General features: G+C 37.2%; 1 protein-coding gene across 2 annotated transcripts; it reads right to left on the reverse strand.

Moving 5' to 3' along the window:
• Positions 1-4,002: 4,002 nt before the first annotated feature.
• On the reverse strand, positions 4,003-17,319 carry stat3 (signal transducer and activator of transcription 3 (acute-phase response factor)). 2 transcript variants are annotated; one of them, XM_053337874.1, is made up of 24 exons: positions 17,082-17,319; positions 13,525-13,674; positions 12,754-12,997; positions 12,504-12,596; positions 12,317-12,398; positions 12,070-12,170; positions 11,790-11,941; positions 11,277-11,435; positions 10,889-10,981; positions 10,666-10,725; positions 10,523-10,552; positions 10,317-10,410; positions 10,175-10,222; positions 9,960-10,043; positions 8,982-9,080; positions 8,708-8,843; positions 8,562-8,614; positions 8,376-8,470; positions 8,061-8,200; positions 7,748-7,969; positions 7,565-7,607; positions 6,455-6,514; positions 5,263-5,360; positions 4,003-5,121 (listed from the first exon to the last, which is right to left on the reverse strand). In XM_053337874.1, exons 2-24 carry the CDS (start codon positions 13,650-13,652, stop codon positions 5,081-5,083), a joined length of 2,355 nt encoding a protein of 784 aa, XP_053193849.1. In that variant the 5' UTR covers positions 13,653-13,674; positions 17,082-17,319; the 3' UTR covers positions 4,003-5,080. The 2 variants fall into 2 exon arrangements, with proteins under 2 accessions (XP_053193849.1, XP_053193851.1); XM_053337876.1 differs by lacking the exon at positions 6,455-6,514.
• Positions 17,320-20,903: the final 3,584 nt, after the last annotated feature.

Here is a 20,903-nt window from a genome sequence, read left to right on the forward strand (position 1 = left end):
TTCACACTTCACTGCTCACTCTCTCTGCCTCTCTCTCTCTCTCTCTCCGTCTCTGTGTCTCTCTCTCGCGCTCCCTCTCTCTGACAAACCGCCCACTTCCGGCGGTTCTCGCATGTCTGTGAAGAGCACAACACACAGTTTTTGTTGATTTCTGTGCCAGTGATGATTGATTTTAGGACTAATGCATGGAGACAGGCAGACTTTAAAAACAGATGAATGCTTTTCTGTAAGGTAACAACAAGAGAGGGGGGATAAAAAAAAAAGATATAGTCATGTGCTGTAGGTGTGAGCTTATCTAACCTTGTGAAACGTTTTATTTATTTCATCTTATTGAATTAATTTTTGAGCACATTATTACAATACTAAACATTGATTAATAGGCTACAATCATACACAAAAGAAAAGAAAACCAACTACAGCAGTAATAAAAAAGTAATAAATAGCCTAATCAAATAATATAATTGACAATAATAATAACAATAATAATAATGATTCGCGAATGAATAAATTGCTAATGAATAAATACATAGCCTACATAGTAGAGAAAGTTAGAAGTTTAATTGCTCCCACATTGCTGCAGGTCTTTAACCTCGGACTCACTTTTCTCTGACTTGCTGTGATCAAAGCTGTTCTCTGCTGCACATAGTTATGAGCAGACAGGTTGATTAGATTAAGTCTAATCTACTGTAGCCCTCAGTACTAAATCTTCAATCCAGGTTCATGCATCGCTCCCAAACCTGTCGATACCTCCATATGGAGAACAGCAACGCCCTCTGGTGCAAAACTGAGCTTTATTCAACTATTGAGCTTCAAGTGTGTTAAAATAAAAAATAATAATAAATGGAGGGGAAAAAATAAAATACACGCTGACCAAAGGATGGGCACAAGGAAAGGGGTTAGTGTTTTTCCCAGTTGCATTTATTTGATGATTAGGCCTATATATTTTATTGCATAATTGAGTTTATATTTAATTAGTGTATAATTAATTAATTGTCAAACCATTATCATTGTGGGATGATAAAGGCAGAGAGAGAGAGAGAGAGAGAGAGAGAGAGAGAGAGAGAGAGAGAGAGAGAGAGAGAGAGAGAGAGAGAGAGAGATTAAGTGGCAGTGACCAAACATAAATATGCCAAAACTGTTTGCCAGAGGCTCCTCCAGCAAAAAAACACAGCCACATACTGTATTGTTAGGCACATACTGTGCTATATTATGTATAAAAAAAGGCAGGGGAAAATGCACTATTCATTCATTCATTCATTCATTCATTCATTCATTTCATCTTTTTTGTTGCATCTTTGTTACCATATTGATCCTATGGAGCCACACACAAGGATTCTAAACAGGGTTATCATAGTCCTTATTGACCTAATGTGCAAATGGTGCTTCATATACTCTACTATATTACTTGTTAAAGCCCTGGAATCAAAAATCTAAATTAGCAATAACATGTGCATTAAATGTAAAAATTAATGTATGTAAAAGTATGTCCCTTAAATATAATATAAATAAATAGAATAAAAATAAATGAATAAATACAAATTCCTAATTCTGACAACTGTGTGATGATTGTATAATATGTTTTAAATGTAAAAAGGTTACTTGCGAAGATAAATATAAATAAGTATATACATACATAAATATATAAATATAGTGGAGTGAAGAAGACAATTTTCACAAGTCTCCCAAAATGGAAATACATACTTGTTAAAACAAAATGTGGAAATGTATGTCATGTTATGCCTCATCTGTGGCTGCCATTACTGTCACTAATAAAGAAGTAAAAGTTAATTTTAAACGTTACTGACTGTAATTTACTTTGAAAAATCCCTCCGTCATACTGCAGAAATAGATAAGATAGATTTCATTTTAAATACATCCATGTCAAAAAAAGTCATTATTTATCAGCAGTTCCTCTCTCTCAGGCACACACACACATACACACACACACACACACACACACACACACACACACACACACACACACACTGTCCCCACACTTCACCCTGTTGAAGCTTTATCGATTCCCCAGATTAATTGGCTGCGGACCAGAACTGAAGGGTGACAGTTGCTTCCTCAGACAGCTGAGTCAGCAGCTGCTGACAGTAATAGCTGTACATCTCCACACCCACTTCGTCTCCACAAACCATTTCCTAGCATAGAGACAAACAAGCCACACGAGACCGAGAGTAAGCAAGCCCTGGAGAGCAAAACAAAGACCCAATGATGCAGAAACTGCTTCCTTCTGTCTCTGTTTGTTTAGCTGTTTTATCTCAGCTGTCACATATTCTCCAGAGCACCCATGGGAATCCCAGCAGTCACATCAGCGCTGTTATAGCTTAAGATGCAGTGGAGCTGCACACACAAAATGGGGTTTCCAGCCAGGAAAGTCCAGTGTTTATGCGTGTAGAGATCTCTCATCTCTATGCTGTATTTTTGTTGGACTCAGACTGAAAATAGGAAGTGTGATATCAGTCCACTTCTTGTATGTAACATCCAAATCCCAGAAATGAGTTAAGGCGTCACTTACAGTAGCTCTTCAATTGAGTATTATCATGCTTCACACACTTGATAGGATCTTGTTTTTTCTCTCCCTATGTAATAACACTAAAAGAACTTTGAGTATGTTTTCTATGCCATTTGATTGCCATTTGCGCCAACAAGAGTTAAAAATGGGACTTCTCCACTGAATTTATATTTAATCTTTGCATGCGAGGACCCGGTTATGTGTATGTATGTGTAGTGTATATCATTGAGTGACTTTCCAACAAATTTCCCATCAAACACGCTATATGCACAATTTCAAAACAAAAATGTGGCATATATTATTATATTTTGAACCTTGTTTTTTTTGTATGTTTCATTTTTCAGTGGATTGGTTGTGCCAAACCCACAGGACCCCTAAATTCTGCATGGAGATACAAAAATCTTTACTATTACTTGCATATCATTTATCATATATTGTTTTATTGCTTGTCTTAAATCTTTGAAATTCCTCTTTCTTAATGGTCTGTTACTGCTGGTTCCCCCTCTAAATTGATGCGTTTCAGCACATTTTCAGTGGCTGCTGGTCCTCAGCCATTCCCTGGATCATTACAACCAATTTAATAGGTCCTTACTTTACCCTTAAAATGGAATTTGCTCCAATAAAACAAACCGTATTTCAACTCTTTTAGATGTCTTTTGACAACAAAGCCCTTTAATGTCTGTTTGTTAGACTGGGAGTGCTGGGCTCAACTATTTCAACTTGTCACTTCTCATCTAGCTGAGCATCAACAGTGTCCAGATTCTGATTTGAAAGCATTAGTGTCCACATTCAGCACTGTTTGATGTGGTATCTGCCCCTAACATCTAAAACATGTTGAATACTCAGTGCCATAGCATCCTAAAATGTTGAATTTTTGTTAGGAATGATTTAGGATTAAAAGTTCCTTAAATTCTAAGTGTAGGAGTTGGTTCGCAAATTAACTAAAGAATCATTTTAAACAACTTTACTCAAAACCTAGAAACTAAAATGAAACATTGAAAGACTGATTGCAATAAATAACTTAAGAAACATTAAGCTGAGCAATTCTGTTGTGTAACCCAGGTTACACATCAAGGAAGTCTTTTTTTACTTCATTGTCTTCCATGTCGTTGAATCTTAACCTGCCCTTCACCCTGCTGTGGACCACAAACATGCTAGTCTACAATTTATCTTACTTGTGTGACTCCACTAATAATTTACATACAGTATGTTCCTCTTTAAGCAGTACCATGCTACTATAAATTATATATTTGTACACAATGTGATGTTATCTCATTACACAACTGCAAAAGCTGCTCGATTCCTATTCGTCAGTTGCTGTTATGATGTGGTTGAGCTCATTTGACGTGTCTGTACATTACCAGGTTTGAATGCACCTTTGCATTTCCCTTGAATGAGGAAGTGTGTCCAAACTTCTGACTTGTGTTGTGTATTTTAGTTGAAAGTCAAAAATTGCACAGACAGACTACTTTTAGTGCTAACTGGTTTTTTTTATTGCCTTTTGTCAAATTATGAATACTTACAGAATATTTTACACAAACCTTCTTTGACATGAGACCACAGAAGAGAATTTCATGGCATGACAGACAAAGTGTGGTTTAAAGTTCAAAAGTCAACTACTACACACCTTGTTTTGTACACTCTGTTAGAGTGAAATATCTTTCTTTAACATCCATGGTTATTTTTAATGAGTCAGTCCTAAAATAAACTGTTCAGAAAATGATTTGCATCACATTTCAAATCATATTAGGTGAATTCAGGCACAAGAAGAAATACCTAAACACAAAATGTCAAAAGCAAGTGCATTTCATATAATCACAGATTACAGTATTTAAGGGGGAGTGACGAAGACGTTGTAAGAGCATCATTTTTACAGGTGATCTTGTGATTTCCGACAATGTTTTACAACGATTCAGGTGTGGCTATGAGTCAGAAATACTCAATTTTGTGTAAAAATCATCATGAATAAAATAGAGACCATTTAAAATGTAGAACACATAAGATATTACATTTGGTAGGGAATAAAAAGGAGACATTATGTTGGAAAAGACCATTAAATGCATAAAAAGTACATTTGAAAGCGGCATAGCTTATACAACAATTATCCTCTTTACATTGTCTTATACAAAACAAAAACACAACACAAACTTCTAAGAATTTTAAATGTCGATAACACAAAAATACGTTTTCAAAAAAATACAATTTCAGATACTTAAATGTATTATGTAAAGACATTTACGTAGATAGGGAAGTACTGAATAGGAGTAGGATGTTGCTTAATAGACAACGGGTCAGTATTAACAATTGAAACACACAAAACTACAGAAGGACAGTCGAAACATTAACAAGGCAAGCTTCTCAAAATTCAGAACCATTTAAATCTGCATTGTGTGAAAGTGAGGCATTTTACACAATAACCCGGAAACGAAGTACAAATGTACAGGACAGACTGTGTTTACAGAGGCAGGAAATAAATCATCATCAAATCCTCTTGCACCACATAATATTAAATCCCAACAAAAACATATTGGAAAGAAAGAAACTTGAAAAATCTCTTCACATAGGCGATGCTACATCCATGTCCAAAGTGAGTGATTCTGTGGAGGAAATCCAAACATTAATATCAGATCAGGGTCATGCAGGGTGTATGCTTGTGCTCTTGTATTTGTCTTTGTGAGGACCAATTTGAGGAAGTACAAATATGTGTGTACGTGTAGTATATGTGTAAAATGACTCACCCAAATGTCCTGGATTGGCTTCTGCTTCATTGTGCATCAGGGAATCAAGGGTGCGAGGCGACATGGGGAACAGGTCACTGGTGTTTCCAGAGTTTGTGCTGTTAAAAAAAAAAAAAAAAAAAATGCCATTAAAAAAAAAAGTAGAACAGCATATTACAAACTGAAATGAACACTGATGGTCATACACACACACACAGACCCCAGCTCCTAGACTGTTGGTGCCAGACAAAATACTTTTACTTTCAATGTAACTATTATGACAACCTCCTTCTCATCCCACTTCACCACAACTGAACACTTAACAGTCACATATAAAGATGTATCGCACCGACCGCACATCCACCACAAGTGAAAATAAATAATGGGCTGTGATTATGTTGCATTGTTTAATACACACACATCAGTGGTTAATGAGCGAAAAGGTCATTCCATCAGTCTCATTGTACTCTGTAAGATGAGTCAGCATTTGTGTCAGTATGTGAAGTCATGCCCAAGATTTCAATAGCAAAGAGAGTGGATTAAATATGAGATTTGTGGTTAAATACAGACTAATACATTACCAATTCAACATGTAAAGAACCATGTGTGTTTCAGGCATTGCATAAACATACTAACACAAAAAGCTTTGATGTTCAACACTGAAGTGATGTCAATGACAGTTATTCAAGTATTCAGTATATCAACAGTAGTTGGTTAGCACAGCAGATCAAACAGGCCATTTCTCAGTTGTCAATCTTTTCTTCAGTCTGTTCATTAAAAATATCTTTCTTTTGTCCAAATGCAAAGTTTCTGCCCTGTCTGTTGTCTTAAGGAATTATGAATCTTTAAAGGCAGATACAACTAAAACTATGTTTATCATTGAATAATTCTAATGTTATCTGAAATGAGTTAAGAATTTTCCTTTGATAATCATGGACTGTTTAATCCGTACACATGAATTTGGCTGAGAAATTATGACAGAAAAATGTCTGGGAAACAGAGTGTGACCTGAACCAAATAAAAAAAAAGGACTGATGAATGGCAGGGATATGCTCGAGTATTAGAACGAGGAAAAGTGGCTGTGAGTTGGAAACAAAAACAGGAATTGCGTAGGCAGGGGAAATGCCCACCCCATCAAAAACAGACAAAGTGACAAGATGCACACACAGCCCTACATGCCACCTTCCCCCCCTCCTCCTCCCAGAACGCCTACCCTGGGAATCCGTTCCCAAGCAGCTCACTGTCCGGCAAGTCCATGAACACGGAGGGACACCTACGGAGACAGGTGAGGATCTCACTGAGCAAACCTCACAACGCACCAGCACGCCATTAAACCCACTACCAACAAAAGCAAACATGACTGACTGGCCTTGTGCATACACCTCTCTGATCACCTCCAGCTGACTCCGATCCTCCTTTCTTATTCTCATTTATTATTGGTAAGTCCAAATATCCAATGCAAATACAGTTAAAGTTTCTCAACAGGTAATATCTGGCATAAATAAAAACTGTCACATTTAATTTTACTAACTTGTACATTCTTTATATGTCTAAATTTTACCATTTACAAATAAATATTTGTTTTAAAAACCTAATATTCTACTATCACTATTAATTTTCCTCTCAGCCTTGAGGTTGCTGCTTTGTTCCCGTTTTGATGTTTAGTGTCATATTGAAACTGTTCATATTAGCACCAAAATGTCAGATCTAAATTTGATTTAAACAGCTCTAAATGTAGGTGTAATTCCAACTAAAACAGAATCTAAATATTTAAAAAATATTTAGTAGTGGCAAGAGGCGCAACAACACACAACCTCCTTGTTATGTAGCTTAAGAGTAAGTGTAACATCTTGAGTAAGTTGGTATGCCGGCTGGAAGTTGAGTAGATGAGTCTTTGCTGTTTTTATTTTGACTAGAGGGCCTGAACTACAGAAATGAAAGTGCTGCACATAGTTATTTGCACATTGAACTAAATGAATTCCAATCATAAGTGCCCAGTGAATCTAATATTAACTGCAATCTGTCTAAACTGACTTTAAATGTATCTGGGTGAAAAATACTTTGTCTGAACAGTATCCTGTTTCCTTAAACCAAGAATAATGACTCACAGCTTTGTTCTCCTTTTTTTGGGATATTTGGCAATACTTTCTCTTCGAAAAAAGAAAAAACTTTAAAAAGGAAGTATAGATCTTGAGATCTTCTTGCTTAGTAGAAGAAAACATTCGCAGCGAGGACTAAGGGCTGCTGTAAGTCGATGTCTCTGGGTGGCATGTCTCTCCTAGTAAATGCTGAATTGACAAATTAGGAAATAACAGATACTTACGGGGTAACGCAGATGAACTTTGTCTTTAAGTATGGCTGAATAGCTGTCAAGAGAAAAAAAAAAGTCTTATTAAAGAAAAAAAAACACTGACAGTGATAAAAATGTGCTGAATCAGGAAATAGCATCTAACATGTTCTGTTTTCCTTAATTAGCATAGATATCGGGAACAACATAGTGACTTACTGCTCGTAGAGTCTCCTCCCATCTCTGGCTCAGGAGCTGCTTCAGGCCTGCAGTATTTTCCGAAAGCTTCCTCTTTGGGGATTTCGGGGTAGAGGTAGACGAGTGGCGAAACCAGGATATTGGTGGCATCCATGATCTTGTAACCCATGATGATGTCGGCAAAAGACATACTATTGAGCTGCTGCTTGGTGTAAGGCTCCACTGACTGGATCTGGGTCTTTCCTGTAAACATACAAGCGAGAGCCATGTCATAAAAGAAAACAGACCCAGAAAATTATTATCAGACGCTAAAAAGGCAAATCCAAATACATACCACTGATGTCTTTCTCTACCCATGTAAATGTAATTCCTCCCTCCTTGCTGCTCTCACTGAAGCGTAGCAGGAAAGTGCCAGGGGGTTTCGGACTGAGAATGGCCCTTTCCCTCTCCTTACTGATAAAGCCCATGATATACCTGGGGAGATATATATATATATGTTAGAAAGTCCAATAAATACATAAGAATAGCTAAGCGTATAATTTAATCGGGGTTATACATCCACTGAACGTTATAACACAACTCTTAACGATGAAAGGCAGTTCCAGTGACCGCTTAAGACCTTGACTGTAAACAAAAGACGACCTCTCACCCTTCATTCCACAATGCCAGGATATACTTCTTCACCAGGTCAATAATGTTGTCCAGCCACACCCAGAAGGAGAAACCTTTGCCAGCCATGTTTTCCTACAAAGGGGAAGGAACAACTCACACTGAAACAACAGGATGGCAGTATGATGTATTGAACTATATGTGGTCGGTACAGTAGGTGACATACTTTACAGAACTTGGCCCAGGTGATCTGACAGCCGGAGTAGTTGACACAAGGTCCTAGGTGGACAATTAAAGAATAATATTACACATTGATAAACAACACAGTAGCTGGTTAAGAGTTTTTGGAGACTTTGAGGCATGTCACCTCACCTAGTAATTTCTCAGCCAGTGTGGTGAGCTGTTCAATGGTCAGGCCTCTCTTAGTGGTGGAGGAGAACTGCCAGCTTAGGACCTCGGCCACCTGGTCCCACGTCCCCACTGGTGGCTTGGTGAAGAAGTTCACATTCTTTGCAAAAACACGCCAGCAAAACACATGTTAAAACACCCGACAAACAAAACGACAACTGTAATGAGTAAACATTGTCCTCATTGTGAGTGAAGTCGGCACAGTTCAGCTCTGTTCCACCAGGGGGTGCTATCTTACCTTCGGGTGGTTGGTGAGCATGTTGTACCACAGGATGGAAGCCCAGGCGTTGGGCATCTGGCAGATGTTTGAAATGACTACCACAGGCAGTGAATGAGTCTGCACAAACACAAGATAAAGGTGTTACAGTATGCTTTATTGTATCTTCTTCCTCCACTAAAATGTGTTATTACTCCTTGCTAACATATTGATGCAAAATATTCCTGCTTCTACTGTATTTTCTGTTTTAGTACATTTTCTTACATTACTTCTACAGGACATCTTCTCATATATACTGCTCTTACAAGAGGGTATGTTGATGTTACTTAACATAATATATGTAATATAAGGGTTGTCCTGTGTTCAGCTACCAATGCAGACATAACACCAGATCAGGACCAGATCTTTATGTCTGACAAAGTTTGCTCAAAATCTAATTTTATGATATAACATAATACTACAATAAAAATATAAAATATCAGAATAATCACACCAGTGAAATAGAAAAGGTTAGTTGGTCAGCAGAGGCAGTATTATATCTTTCGACTAATAACCCAAGCTAAATTCTCTCTTTGCCTACGCCCACAACAAGAAAATACCATCGGTCAGTGGGAGGCTTTGTTTTGCCATAAAGAATAAAATCATGACGTCACAGACACTGAATGGTGGTCTGAGACTGACAAAGCTTGTAGTGTTTTGACTTCAACACTTGTGAATGGAATCTCAGAGGTCTGAGAGACGCCCACAAAGGGTTAGGGAAAGTTGTAAAAATCAAACTTAGTATGTCTTAAAGTAACAGCTCATATTGAAGCTGGGGAGGCGACAGTTTCTGGAGGAGGAAGACTTTATTAATGACTCATTTGTCTGATGACTTACTTTGTAAAGGGTGTCAAAGTACAATGCTGACGAATTTTTACCAAATGCTGTAGATTTCTGTTGAATTCTAGCATTGCACTTTTAAACTCAGAATACAGACACGCCTCCAACTCCGGTACTGACCTCCAGATCGATCTTCAAGCCTTGGTGATAGACTTCTGTCTCAAAAGTGATAAGATGGAGCTCTTCAGTGACAATCAGAGAGGCCTAAAGAAAGCAAATTATTCCATTATTCAGAAATTTGAAAAACCTTTATTGCAGTAGTTAAACCAAAACCTATCATTCTTACATCTTTACCAAATTAAACTATTCCACCAAAAATTAGAAACAGTGCTTACGTCACTATTGGTCCGTCCACCATTACCACATCTCTGTTCTCTCAGGGTCTGTAACAAACAGGAAGTCAGTGCTCAACATCAGGTTGTTATCAGAGAACTTCATCAGTGACTAGCAATAAAGGATTTTGGTTCTATAACTCACCAAGTGTTTAAACTCTGCTGAGAGGCTGCCATTGTTGGACTCCTCCATATTCATAACTTTTGTGTTGGTACCGAGGATGTTAAACTTTCGTGACCTAAGAAATTCAAGGCAGAAAGTGAAACACTGTTCTAAAGTAGTATGCAGTAAATATTCAGGCTTGGAAAAAAAAACAAAAAACAAAAATGTAGGTTTTCTTAAAGTCTTACCCTCGAATCGCAGCAACATCCCCAGATTCCCTGAAAAATACACAGTAAATCTCAGTAAAGTAGTTTTTTTCCTCAGGTCTTCAGTCAAATATAAGTGAAACTGAATATTAAATGTCATTAAACACAGATTAAAAAAAACTCACTTGTCAATGCAAACTTTAATTTTCAGCTGGTAATTGAGTTCAGGAAACTTCACCAGTAGCCTGGAAAAGTAAGAATTAAAATACTCTGTAAAAACTAGTAGAATATATGATGATGCAACTTGCACTTTCTGTCACATGAAAACACCAGTAAAGTTTCCAGTAAAAGGTGTGAAATCACATATGTTGTTTCTGTTCAGTTCAGTGTTCAGTGTCAGCATCTTACCTGACTTTGTTTGTGAACTGCACTCCTGTTTTGATGACCAGAGGTCTGTCTGGATGCATGGGCATACAAGGCTGTCTTTCAACCACAAAAGCACTAAAAGAAAGAGTGGATCACATTTCAGAAAAGATTTCCGCCAAGATCATAGAATTTCAGGTCAAAGGTTCACTTTTACAAATGATTCAGAGCTTTCAACTGCATGTTATAATTTCCATTCAGTGAATGGAGCCAATTCAATTTGCAGAATGAAGACCATGATATGCTGACGACAGCTTTGGATTATTAATATACGGGACTTTCTTAATAGATTTTCTTCACCACTGATTGTTCCCAAAGAGTAAGAATGAACATTCACACACTTTATAATAACAAGATTCATCATATGTGGTACCTCTTCATGAGGTTTCTGAACAAGTCCACAATCTTCTCCTCCAGGGCAGGCCGGTGCTGGATAATGGGGTCTCCTTTGTAGGACACCTTCTGTTGAAGCTCCTCCAACTTCTTGATCTGCTGACGAATCTGGAGCTGGGACTCAGCCAATGAAGTGATCCTGGTTATAAAACAATATCTAATCAAGTTCCAGTCAAACATCATTAAAGATGAATCATGTTCATAGTTGACTTGATAATAATGGCAGAGCACAAGAGGAGAAGCAGGAACACAAACAACTGGAGCCAAAGTCCAGAGTCAGTGCATTAACCAAAATAGTCTATTTATGGGATAAAAAACAACCATGAATAGTTTGCTAGATACTAAAACTATAACCACACTTCTTATTATGACTCTTGATGAATTTAGGATGAAAACTTTGCTGCACCTTTTACAGTTTGTAGTAACATTTTGACCGTTTCTGGTTTGACAAATATTGACTGAAATGTGTATAAAACTAAAATTCCTTTGTTACCATGTTTCTAGCCGGTCTAGGCAGATGTTGGGCGGACCTCCAATACAGGCAATTTGCTGTCTTCGCTTCCAGTCTGCCAACTCTTCATCTGTCAGGTTCTTCTGAACATAATCCATGGCAGTCAACAAGCCTCCCATCTCTGTCACAATTTGCTATAAGATAGCCAACATAGAATTAGTTAAAACAGAAGTATGATTGACAGGCTATTGTTTTTGTCAAACTTGTCCATAAACCCCACTGTCTGCTGTTGCAAAGATGATAGTAAGGTAAAGACACCCACCCTCCTGAGCTGATCTAGAGCGCTGAGCATCTGCTCCAGCTGAGCCATCTTCTGTCTTGTAGCAACTGCCTGACTATTCCCATTTAGGTCCTGGGACAACTCTGGAAAGAGGGTGCACATGTCATAGGTCAGCAACCAATTAGATTGATATAATATATACCAGAAGGTTGATTAAAAGATTGTAAGCGAAAAATGTTCCCAACATCAATGTTACTGCTAAAACTAAAAAAAGTTGATTGAAATATACCTCCTTGGCTTTTCAATGTCTTATAATTGAAATCAAAGTCATCTTGCAAGTTCTCAAGCATTTTCATCTTCTGTTCCATATCCTGTAAAAAAACAGATGATAGAACATGTAAAGACATGTTACATCAAAGAACAGTATCATTCATAATTCTTGATACAACATGTTCAAATATTGAATTATTACTAGCCTGGACTCGCTTCCTGATATCTTGAAGGTTGTGCTCAAGGATCTGCTGCTTCTCTGTCACCACAGTGCCGGTGGGATGGGCTGCCTGGCCGTCCTGATGAAGAATAAAAGATACACTAAGATGAGTACAAACCCATATGCATTAATGGATTTATTAGTGATTGAAATGTGTATATGATTGATATATATTGAGATGATATGATTAGTATTTAATATCAAGTCTGCATCTAGGTTAATATAGCATTCTGTACCTGTGCAGCAGAGGTGGCAGTCTGCAGCAGCCTTTGCTCCTCCCACAAGCAGCGGGCAACAATGCGGGCAATATCCATCGGCTTCTCCAAGTACTTGCTCTGGAGATGTTGTTTGATCCTGCGCAAGTTATGCTGGTAGAGTACATTGTTCTCCTGCAAGAAGCGGCTATACTGCTGGTCTATCTCTCCCAAGAGGTTGTGGAACACCAGTGTGGCGTGTGACTCCTTGTTGGCAGCGTAAGCCCTGGTAAAAGACAGGATACAGTAATCAGGTTAAGATGAGTTGTAGTTTGTTTTAATAATTAGTAAAAGCTCAACTCTCAGTGCTTCACATCCTGTGGCTTTCAAAACTTTCTGTACCATGCATGAGAGAAACTACTTGGAGGTAAAGGTCTTGCTATCTGCAATATAAACAATGACTTGTTCCTTGGCCTATGACCTAATATGGCAACAAAATTAACTTTTTGGCCATTTTGTGAGATAGATAGATAACTAAATAAGTAACTGGACATTTGAAAGCATAACTTGGTCTGTTACAAAAAGACAAAACACAGCATTGTTCAAGTGCAGTGAGATAAAAGATATGCAGGAGAGCAGTGTAACTGTATCATGAGGGAAGATAGATTGCAAAAACACAGTAGCTTTGAGCAAGGTAAACTATCAGCAAGTCATGGTGAGTGGCCCACTGCCAGTCTGAAGGGAGTGGAGGATAAACTGTATATGTTAGAAACAATTGTGCTTTCAGATCAGAGCCAAGGAATTATTTCTCACCAGTCCTGACTCTCAATCCAGGGAGCAAGGAACTGTCGCAGCTCCATGGGGAAGCTGTCACTGTACAGGTGGTAGAGTTGCTCCAGGTATCTGGTCTCCAGCTGCTGTAACTGGTTCCATTGAGCCATCCTGACATACACCTCCTAAAACCTGCACAAAAGGGGAAGCATATTGATAATTAACAACCGCACTGCACTTGCCTTAACAGAATAACTTTCACACTCACAAAAGGGAAATGGCAAAATGTTAGGGTTTCTCTGAAAATGATGACAAGCTCAATTCAGCAAAGTCACTTCCTGTTCAGCGAAACGCTACACCTCCAACAAGAAATATAGCCGACATAAACCGTCAACTCCCTGAGCAAATAAGAGTTAATGATCTTTTGGGTAAGGTGTTGCCCCATATTTCTTTGATTGAGACAATGGCACACACACATCCTTTTCTTGGTGTTTCAGAAGATACTGGTAGGAAGTGATTTGAAAACAGATTAACACACTCTACATAGTTCAAGACTAGACGGTTATCATTTTCTGAGAGGCAGAACATTACTTGAACAATACATTGTTATTAATCCTCACTCAGCTTCTAGCAGGGAACACTGTGGTCCATCAGATCACATGGCAGAAACATGGCAGGTTCTGTTAGCCTTCTCATCTTACTAATACCAGGCAGCAATGTTCCCCAGAGCTCTTGACTGTACACTAACAATAACCAGACACTGTGACAATCCAAAACAATGTATCTCCTTAAGCATCTGTATTAAAAAGACCAACCATGAAAATGATTTCAATTGAAGCCTGTATTAAGCCTCTTTACATAACTCTTGAATAGTGCTGAATTACCAAGCAAAGTCTGAAGTAGTTAGTTGTACAGTGATAACTGTGCTATGCAATGCACATTGTAATGTGCTATGCAATGCACATTGTAATATTTAGATATAAGAACAGACTTTTACCAAATCTCCCATCCTTGATAAATGATCTTTGTAAGTGATGACTCACACATGTTCTCAACAAGAAACTAGACTCTACTTTCTGTTTCCAGGAGCAAAGATATTGTTCTTGCTATCACAAAGTGCAGATATCAAAGATGCTACTGTTTCCACAAACTCTTGAACATGTTAAGATGTAAATTAGCATTCTACAACTGTCCACGTTTCTAGATTACTCACACTCTACTCATTACCACTCATACCCTCTCATTGATTAGTTTCCTTTTGATGTTTTGTATATCCCCATACATTATGAGAGGACAAGCTATTAGATACTCCTCTCAATACAATGCAATCCAAATCTAACATCATCACTAACCACAGGCTTAATTATTACTAGAAAGTTAATCAGGTCTTATTCACAGCAGAGTCAACTAAACTGAACAAAAACAGCATTTATTGCAAAGCTGCAATCTGCTTTTCTATCACAGCAGATGTTCTGAAACTGTATGTTAAAAAAGCACAGGTGAAACTTCTAACTAAAGATGGTTTCACTCAATTCAGGTGTGATAGAAATCTGTACCATTAAATCACTATGTGTAATACCAGATTGCTGACATCTTCACACCTAAATGGCATGAAACACGTCAATTAATCTTGTTAGTAGCACCTGTGCTAGACAACTTTTAATGTCCACTGTAAGAATAATATATTATAGTGGACTGTACAAGACTGTAAAGGTGTACCCAATAAACTGGTAACTCAGTCTAAGGTCACATTTTATCTATTGATTGATTTAAGGCAAACTGAAAGATAAATATTTCTGCTTAGTTTCATTTGAATCATGTCACGTCTTCAGGAAGCCACAAGACTTCAGTTAAAAGTATGTGTTGTCTGACATCACAAGGCATGTAACTCAAACGTGAGACTTTTCATATGACCAACCTTCCTCTTTCACCAATGCAAAAAAAAAGTGCATCTGCATGGTGTGATTTTTTGGGCATGTGAAACCCTGAGGATAACAATAAATAGCATCTGAGTCATCACTACTATGAAAATGCATTTCACGTTTTTATCATATAGACCAGGGTCTCTTACTCTCTAATGCTGATTAATTTTGATTGCAGTTTCAATTATTAAAAGTAAGACATGCATTCATATTTAGAAACAGTACCCCAACTTGGTATTCATTTTCATTTCTCTGATACACTAAGAACCCAGTCTACCAAAGGAAATTGAAGGCCAAAAGGCTCATTAAGTCTAATTTTCAGGCCTCTTGAGTTTGTAATTTCATACAATCTCCAATCCAATAAACTCAATCCAATAAACTCCCCACCAAGTGTCAAGTGGCTGGAGAGCTGTGGCATATGGCACAAAGCCTCTGTGAAAACTATGCATGATTATCAAGGGATTGAGTGTGAAAAAAAATCACAGAAATGTATTTTAAGTCATGTTTGGCATTGAACTGAACTACTGGACAACTAGTTTGTATCAAGTGATAAAAGATACAACTTAATTTGGATGGTAACCATATACATTGAATGGATCCATTAGCCTTGAGGTTCCCTTGAAAAATGCTCACATTTCAAAATATTGATTGAAGTGCATTTGCCTAAACAGAACGTCTTTTACATCTTTTATGCCTGCCAGCTGTCTTTGTCAATATAATTCAATTTGCCAGGCCAGCCAGATTTGTGCTGTTTGCCCAGTTTCCAATGTTCAACAAGCATGTGGCTGTAACAGTGGAGCACAATGTGATTCCTTAAAATCAAGGAACCAGGAAGGCATGTCCTTGAACTAAGATAAACAGAAGTAATCCTGCCAGGTTTCATTTTTTTATGACATCTGTAAACACAAGTGACAATATAAATAGCTCTATTATCTATGCCAGTAAGTAAAGTCATCTTTGTACGTCATGAGAGCCATGCTTTGAATATGAACACAGTGATCTCAGTCAATAGTGTAGTTAGCCTATCTCATACACTGATTTACTAATACTCCACAGCAGCACTGATTGCATTGAAAATAACAAACTGTCACATCTGGATTTTAAGATTTTGTAGATTTGAACTGATTAGCTAAAAAAATTCTGTATTCTATTCTGTAATAACAATAATTAAGCATAAAATCTATTAAAATTGTGTGCCAGGTGCAAGATATGTTGGCCTGCAGCTGGGATGCAGATGGGCGTGACGATAAAAAACAAACACAAAACAATGACCTAACTTTCACTGCGTCCAAAATAAGTAACCCAGTAAAATGTGAGCTCCTGTTTTGTCGACTAACTGACCACTATATAATATATGAGTAAATAACAGGCGCAATGCAATAAAATAAAAAATAAAATCTAACAGGACAAAGAAAAACTGAAAGGCTACAGCAGCAGTAATACCATTTTAATAACTTATGTAACTCAAAATGCTTCCTCTATGATAAATAACTTAGTTCTGTTTAATTATGCAAACACAGACTCATATATAAAGTAAAGGACAATTATAACAAGGCATGCTTTAATGTGGTTTGTGGTTACTTAATAATTACGAAAAACAAAACCTCGTCTCATTTCAAAGAGAAAAAAAGTTAAATAAATACCAAAAGCAGAGGTCGCTATAGATGCTTAACTTACCTGTCTCGGTTTTCAATCTCCTTTTGGAAAGTTTCTCGGTACAATCTTGTAAAACCCTCTTCTAAAACAAAACACTGACAATAAACAGTCGCTAGCAACTTCGCTGTAAAAAATTTCGACACACAAAAGAAAAAGAAAATACACTAAAATAGGTCGCAGGTTTGGATCTCGTCTTGCCAACACGGGGTGCACTTCTTCGACGTACGTACAGACCTTTTCACCCAACCCATCCACTACATTGCAGTCTTTCCAGCCAGACAAACTCCATCAACTACCTTATTGACACCTCCGACAGCCAATACGCGTCGCTATTCATACTGTAGCCAATCATAAAGCTGTATATTAGCAGAGAAGGCGGGACTTCACGGCGAGGTTGGTTGAGAACGTCGTGTTTACTGCTGTCGCAATTTTCGCTGCTCTCTGCTGCGAAACCTCCCTCTGTTTAGACCGCAGAGAAGGTTCGCAGAGGAGGGCGAGCGGTCTTTTTGAGAGAACAGCCAGCCTGGAAGTCATCTGAGTTACTGGCAGTGCCGACGTCATCATGAGTTTAATAACACCAGGGCTGTTCATTATTGACCTCTCCTTATCATATATAGCCTACTGCAGTGGTGGAGGAAACTTACGTTAATGAAATATACTTTATTACAGGTAATAGTGCAGCATTCAAAATCTTACTCAAGTGAAAAGAACTACTATTAAAATGAATAGGCAGTGGTGGTTAAATGTGCTTTCTTAACAGTAGGCTATCAAAAGTATAAGTGCTCACTTAGAGTGTAATTATATTATATCTTCTTTGTTAGACACACAGGGTTTAGAAAGTTACTTTGGAAATGTAATACTGGTTACTTTATTTTAAATGTAATGTTACTATTTCAATTACTTAATCAACGTTTCAACTGTTAAGTGTTCCCATTAAGCCCACCTAAATCTAAATTCAGATGTTTTTCATGGATACTGACATGTTCATAAGGGAAATATTTTTATTAAGCATTTGTCTCTCATTTGAATATTTATTCATTAGTTCATGTAGATTTTGGAATATAAAATAAAGATGGCCATGGGCTTAATGGCACAGTGAGACCATTTAAGCCCATTGGTTCTCCAAATAAGCTTACATCATGATTTATTTACAAAATATAAAAAAATACTGATTTCAAAGAAATTAAAAACAGAAATATATGTAATCAGTAACACATTAAATATTTAGAAAATTAGGAAAAAATCCACCTGAGCAAAATCTTAAAGGTCTGACTTCAGATGTAACAGCCTTTTGTAATCGTCAACATTTTCATAAGTAACTGTAATTTAAGTACACATTTTTTCATATTCTACACCCTACATAGTTACACCCCAACACTAGGTTCACCTGTGCAATCTAATGCAATCCAATATAACAGCTCTGTTATAGATTCTACATTCATGAAGCTTATACATTTTCAGTTGTTGACATAAGGTGATAATTCTACTTTGTGTTTATTTTTGAGGTCGTATTGGGTGATGGTGGTGTATTGGGTGCATTATATTGAATGGTGTTCCTAATATTTTGTACACTCCATTATGAAGGGGGTAAAATATTAGGAACATCAGCCAATATAATGCACCCCAGTACAACACCACCACTTAGTACGAACTTAAACATAAAGTAGAATTATCACTTTTAAAACTGAAAATAAACTTCAAAGAAGTAGAACTTATTATACATGTCAACCTACATATTTTATAAAGTAAATAATCTGAAAAGTAATTATTGCTGTGAAACAAATGTAGTGAAGGAAAAGAAGTACAACAAAAGTAATGGAGTAAAAGCACAAAGTAGCATAAAATGTATAAGTACACTTCAAAATTAGGCTATAGTATATTATGTACTATACTATACAGTACATGTATTTATATTCCACCACTGTAATTCAGTGCCTGAAGCTAATCAGGAACTAATAAGTAGTCTAATCAGGTATGTAAAGGAATCATAAAATTAAACATTAATAGGCAGTTTATATATTAATCAGCAAGCTTTTATTTATAATGAAGTGGTTAGGCAAAATATGCCTTTTAGACACAACAGAAAATGTGAGCTTCATTATTTGAGTATAAATAACACCAAGAGCAGTTATGTGTGACTGATCTGTTTTTGTTTGTTTGTTTGTTTTTTAATAATAATGTTTAAATAAGTTTTGCATGGCTGGGTCAGTTTTTATAAACCAGTAGCTTAAAACAGGGCAAAATGTACATGGTGGAAAAAACACACACACAAACACACATAGGGACCAGTATCTTACAAGTTTTTCATTGTTTGGTATACATGACAATGTTGATTTTTTGCCTAAAATTCAATATAAAACATTTCTGTTATATTTATACATCTATGTGATGCTACAGGTCTGTAATGGATTATTTTGCTCTTCTCTGCAATTTCAACTTGCTGCTTACATTAACTTGCAGTTTCACCAAATATTACGAATTATCAGCGTGGGTATATGGTATGTACATGCTGTAGACCTCTCTCCCCCTCTCCCTCACACACACACACACACACACACACACACACACACACACACACACACACACATGTCACACACACCTTTTTTCAGTCCTCACTGTTCTCTACCCTGTTCAGTACTCAGAGGGAGCACTCTCCTTAATTGCATTCCCCAGCCCATTGATTATCTTAATGGCTTTCTATGCTACACACTGGGCTTCTGTATGCCTACACCGCATCAAGGTCACACACAGTCTGTAGGGAAGAAAATGGAAGACGTATTCCCAACTTCTTCCTGTACGGAGCCCTGTGTGCTTTCCCTTGTTAAAAATGATTGCACAGTGAGATTGATTGTAATCCAATCATCACAGTTTCCTCTAATCATCTACAATCATCTTCTCTAATTTACAAAGATAACAGCATTTCATGAAATTATGGTGAGGCAGGTTTTTATCTTCAGTGTGGCCATTCCATCTATAATTCAGAGGAAGTAAACAAGATTGCACCCCGTTTTTTGTGAAAACATTTGTGGACAGGATCATGCTGTTCCGGTGGTCTGACATTTATTAAAGTGCCACGCCGTTCGTTCATTGTACCTGGCAGACTGCTGTCTTCCTCCAGCTGCATTTAGGATGACATTTGCATCTCCATATGTTACACAGTCAGTCATTAAACTGTCATCTTGCTCATCAGACCATCATTTTTCTGCCTGCAATTACCCAGGGAAAATTTAATAGGGATGTGCAAATGTACTGTGGAGAGCTGTGACCATGGTGACACAGCCATTTCTCTTCTCCTCTGAACAGTACTGTGCTATGTGGAACTTGGCATATACAATGTGCTCAGATGGAAAAAAATATGACAAGGTGAATATACATCAAACATTACAGTAAATGATGATCAAACTGTGTTTTCAAGCATGCATTGTAAAGATACACCGCAGGAAAGGTTACTGTACATAATACATTTCATTGTCATTAGCTTTAAGTAGTTCATTATATTATATGGCTGAAATTTTGAACGATTGACCATTTAAGGACTGAGAGTTGTCTTTTTATCAAAGCCCTGCACTGTAAAAAACAAAAAAAGTACATACAGGATATTGACTTTCTGTATATTCTTCAAAAAGGTAAAACACCGACTTCAATAGATTGCCAAGGTGTAATCTATAAGTGTTTAAATATTCTTGAATTTGACATTTAGTGCTCCTTTCACTTCTTGACATGATTTAACAGACATTATGCTATTTTCAGTCATTTACATTTCAGTCTTTGACGTGTGAGAAACATTACACTGTAACATTTGGCACAATGCCTGAGTTATAGGCAGCAAATAACGTTGATGGC

Source organism: Scomber japonicus, chromosome 18, assembly GCF_027409825.1.
Source record: "Scomber japonicus isolate fScoJap1 chromosome 18, fScoJap1.pri, whole genome shotgun sequence".
Classification (NCBI taxonomy): domain Eukaryota; kingdom Metazoa; phylum Chordata; class Actinopteri; order Scombriformes; family Scombridae; genus Scomber; species Scomber japonicus.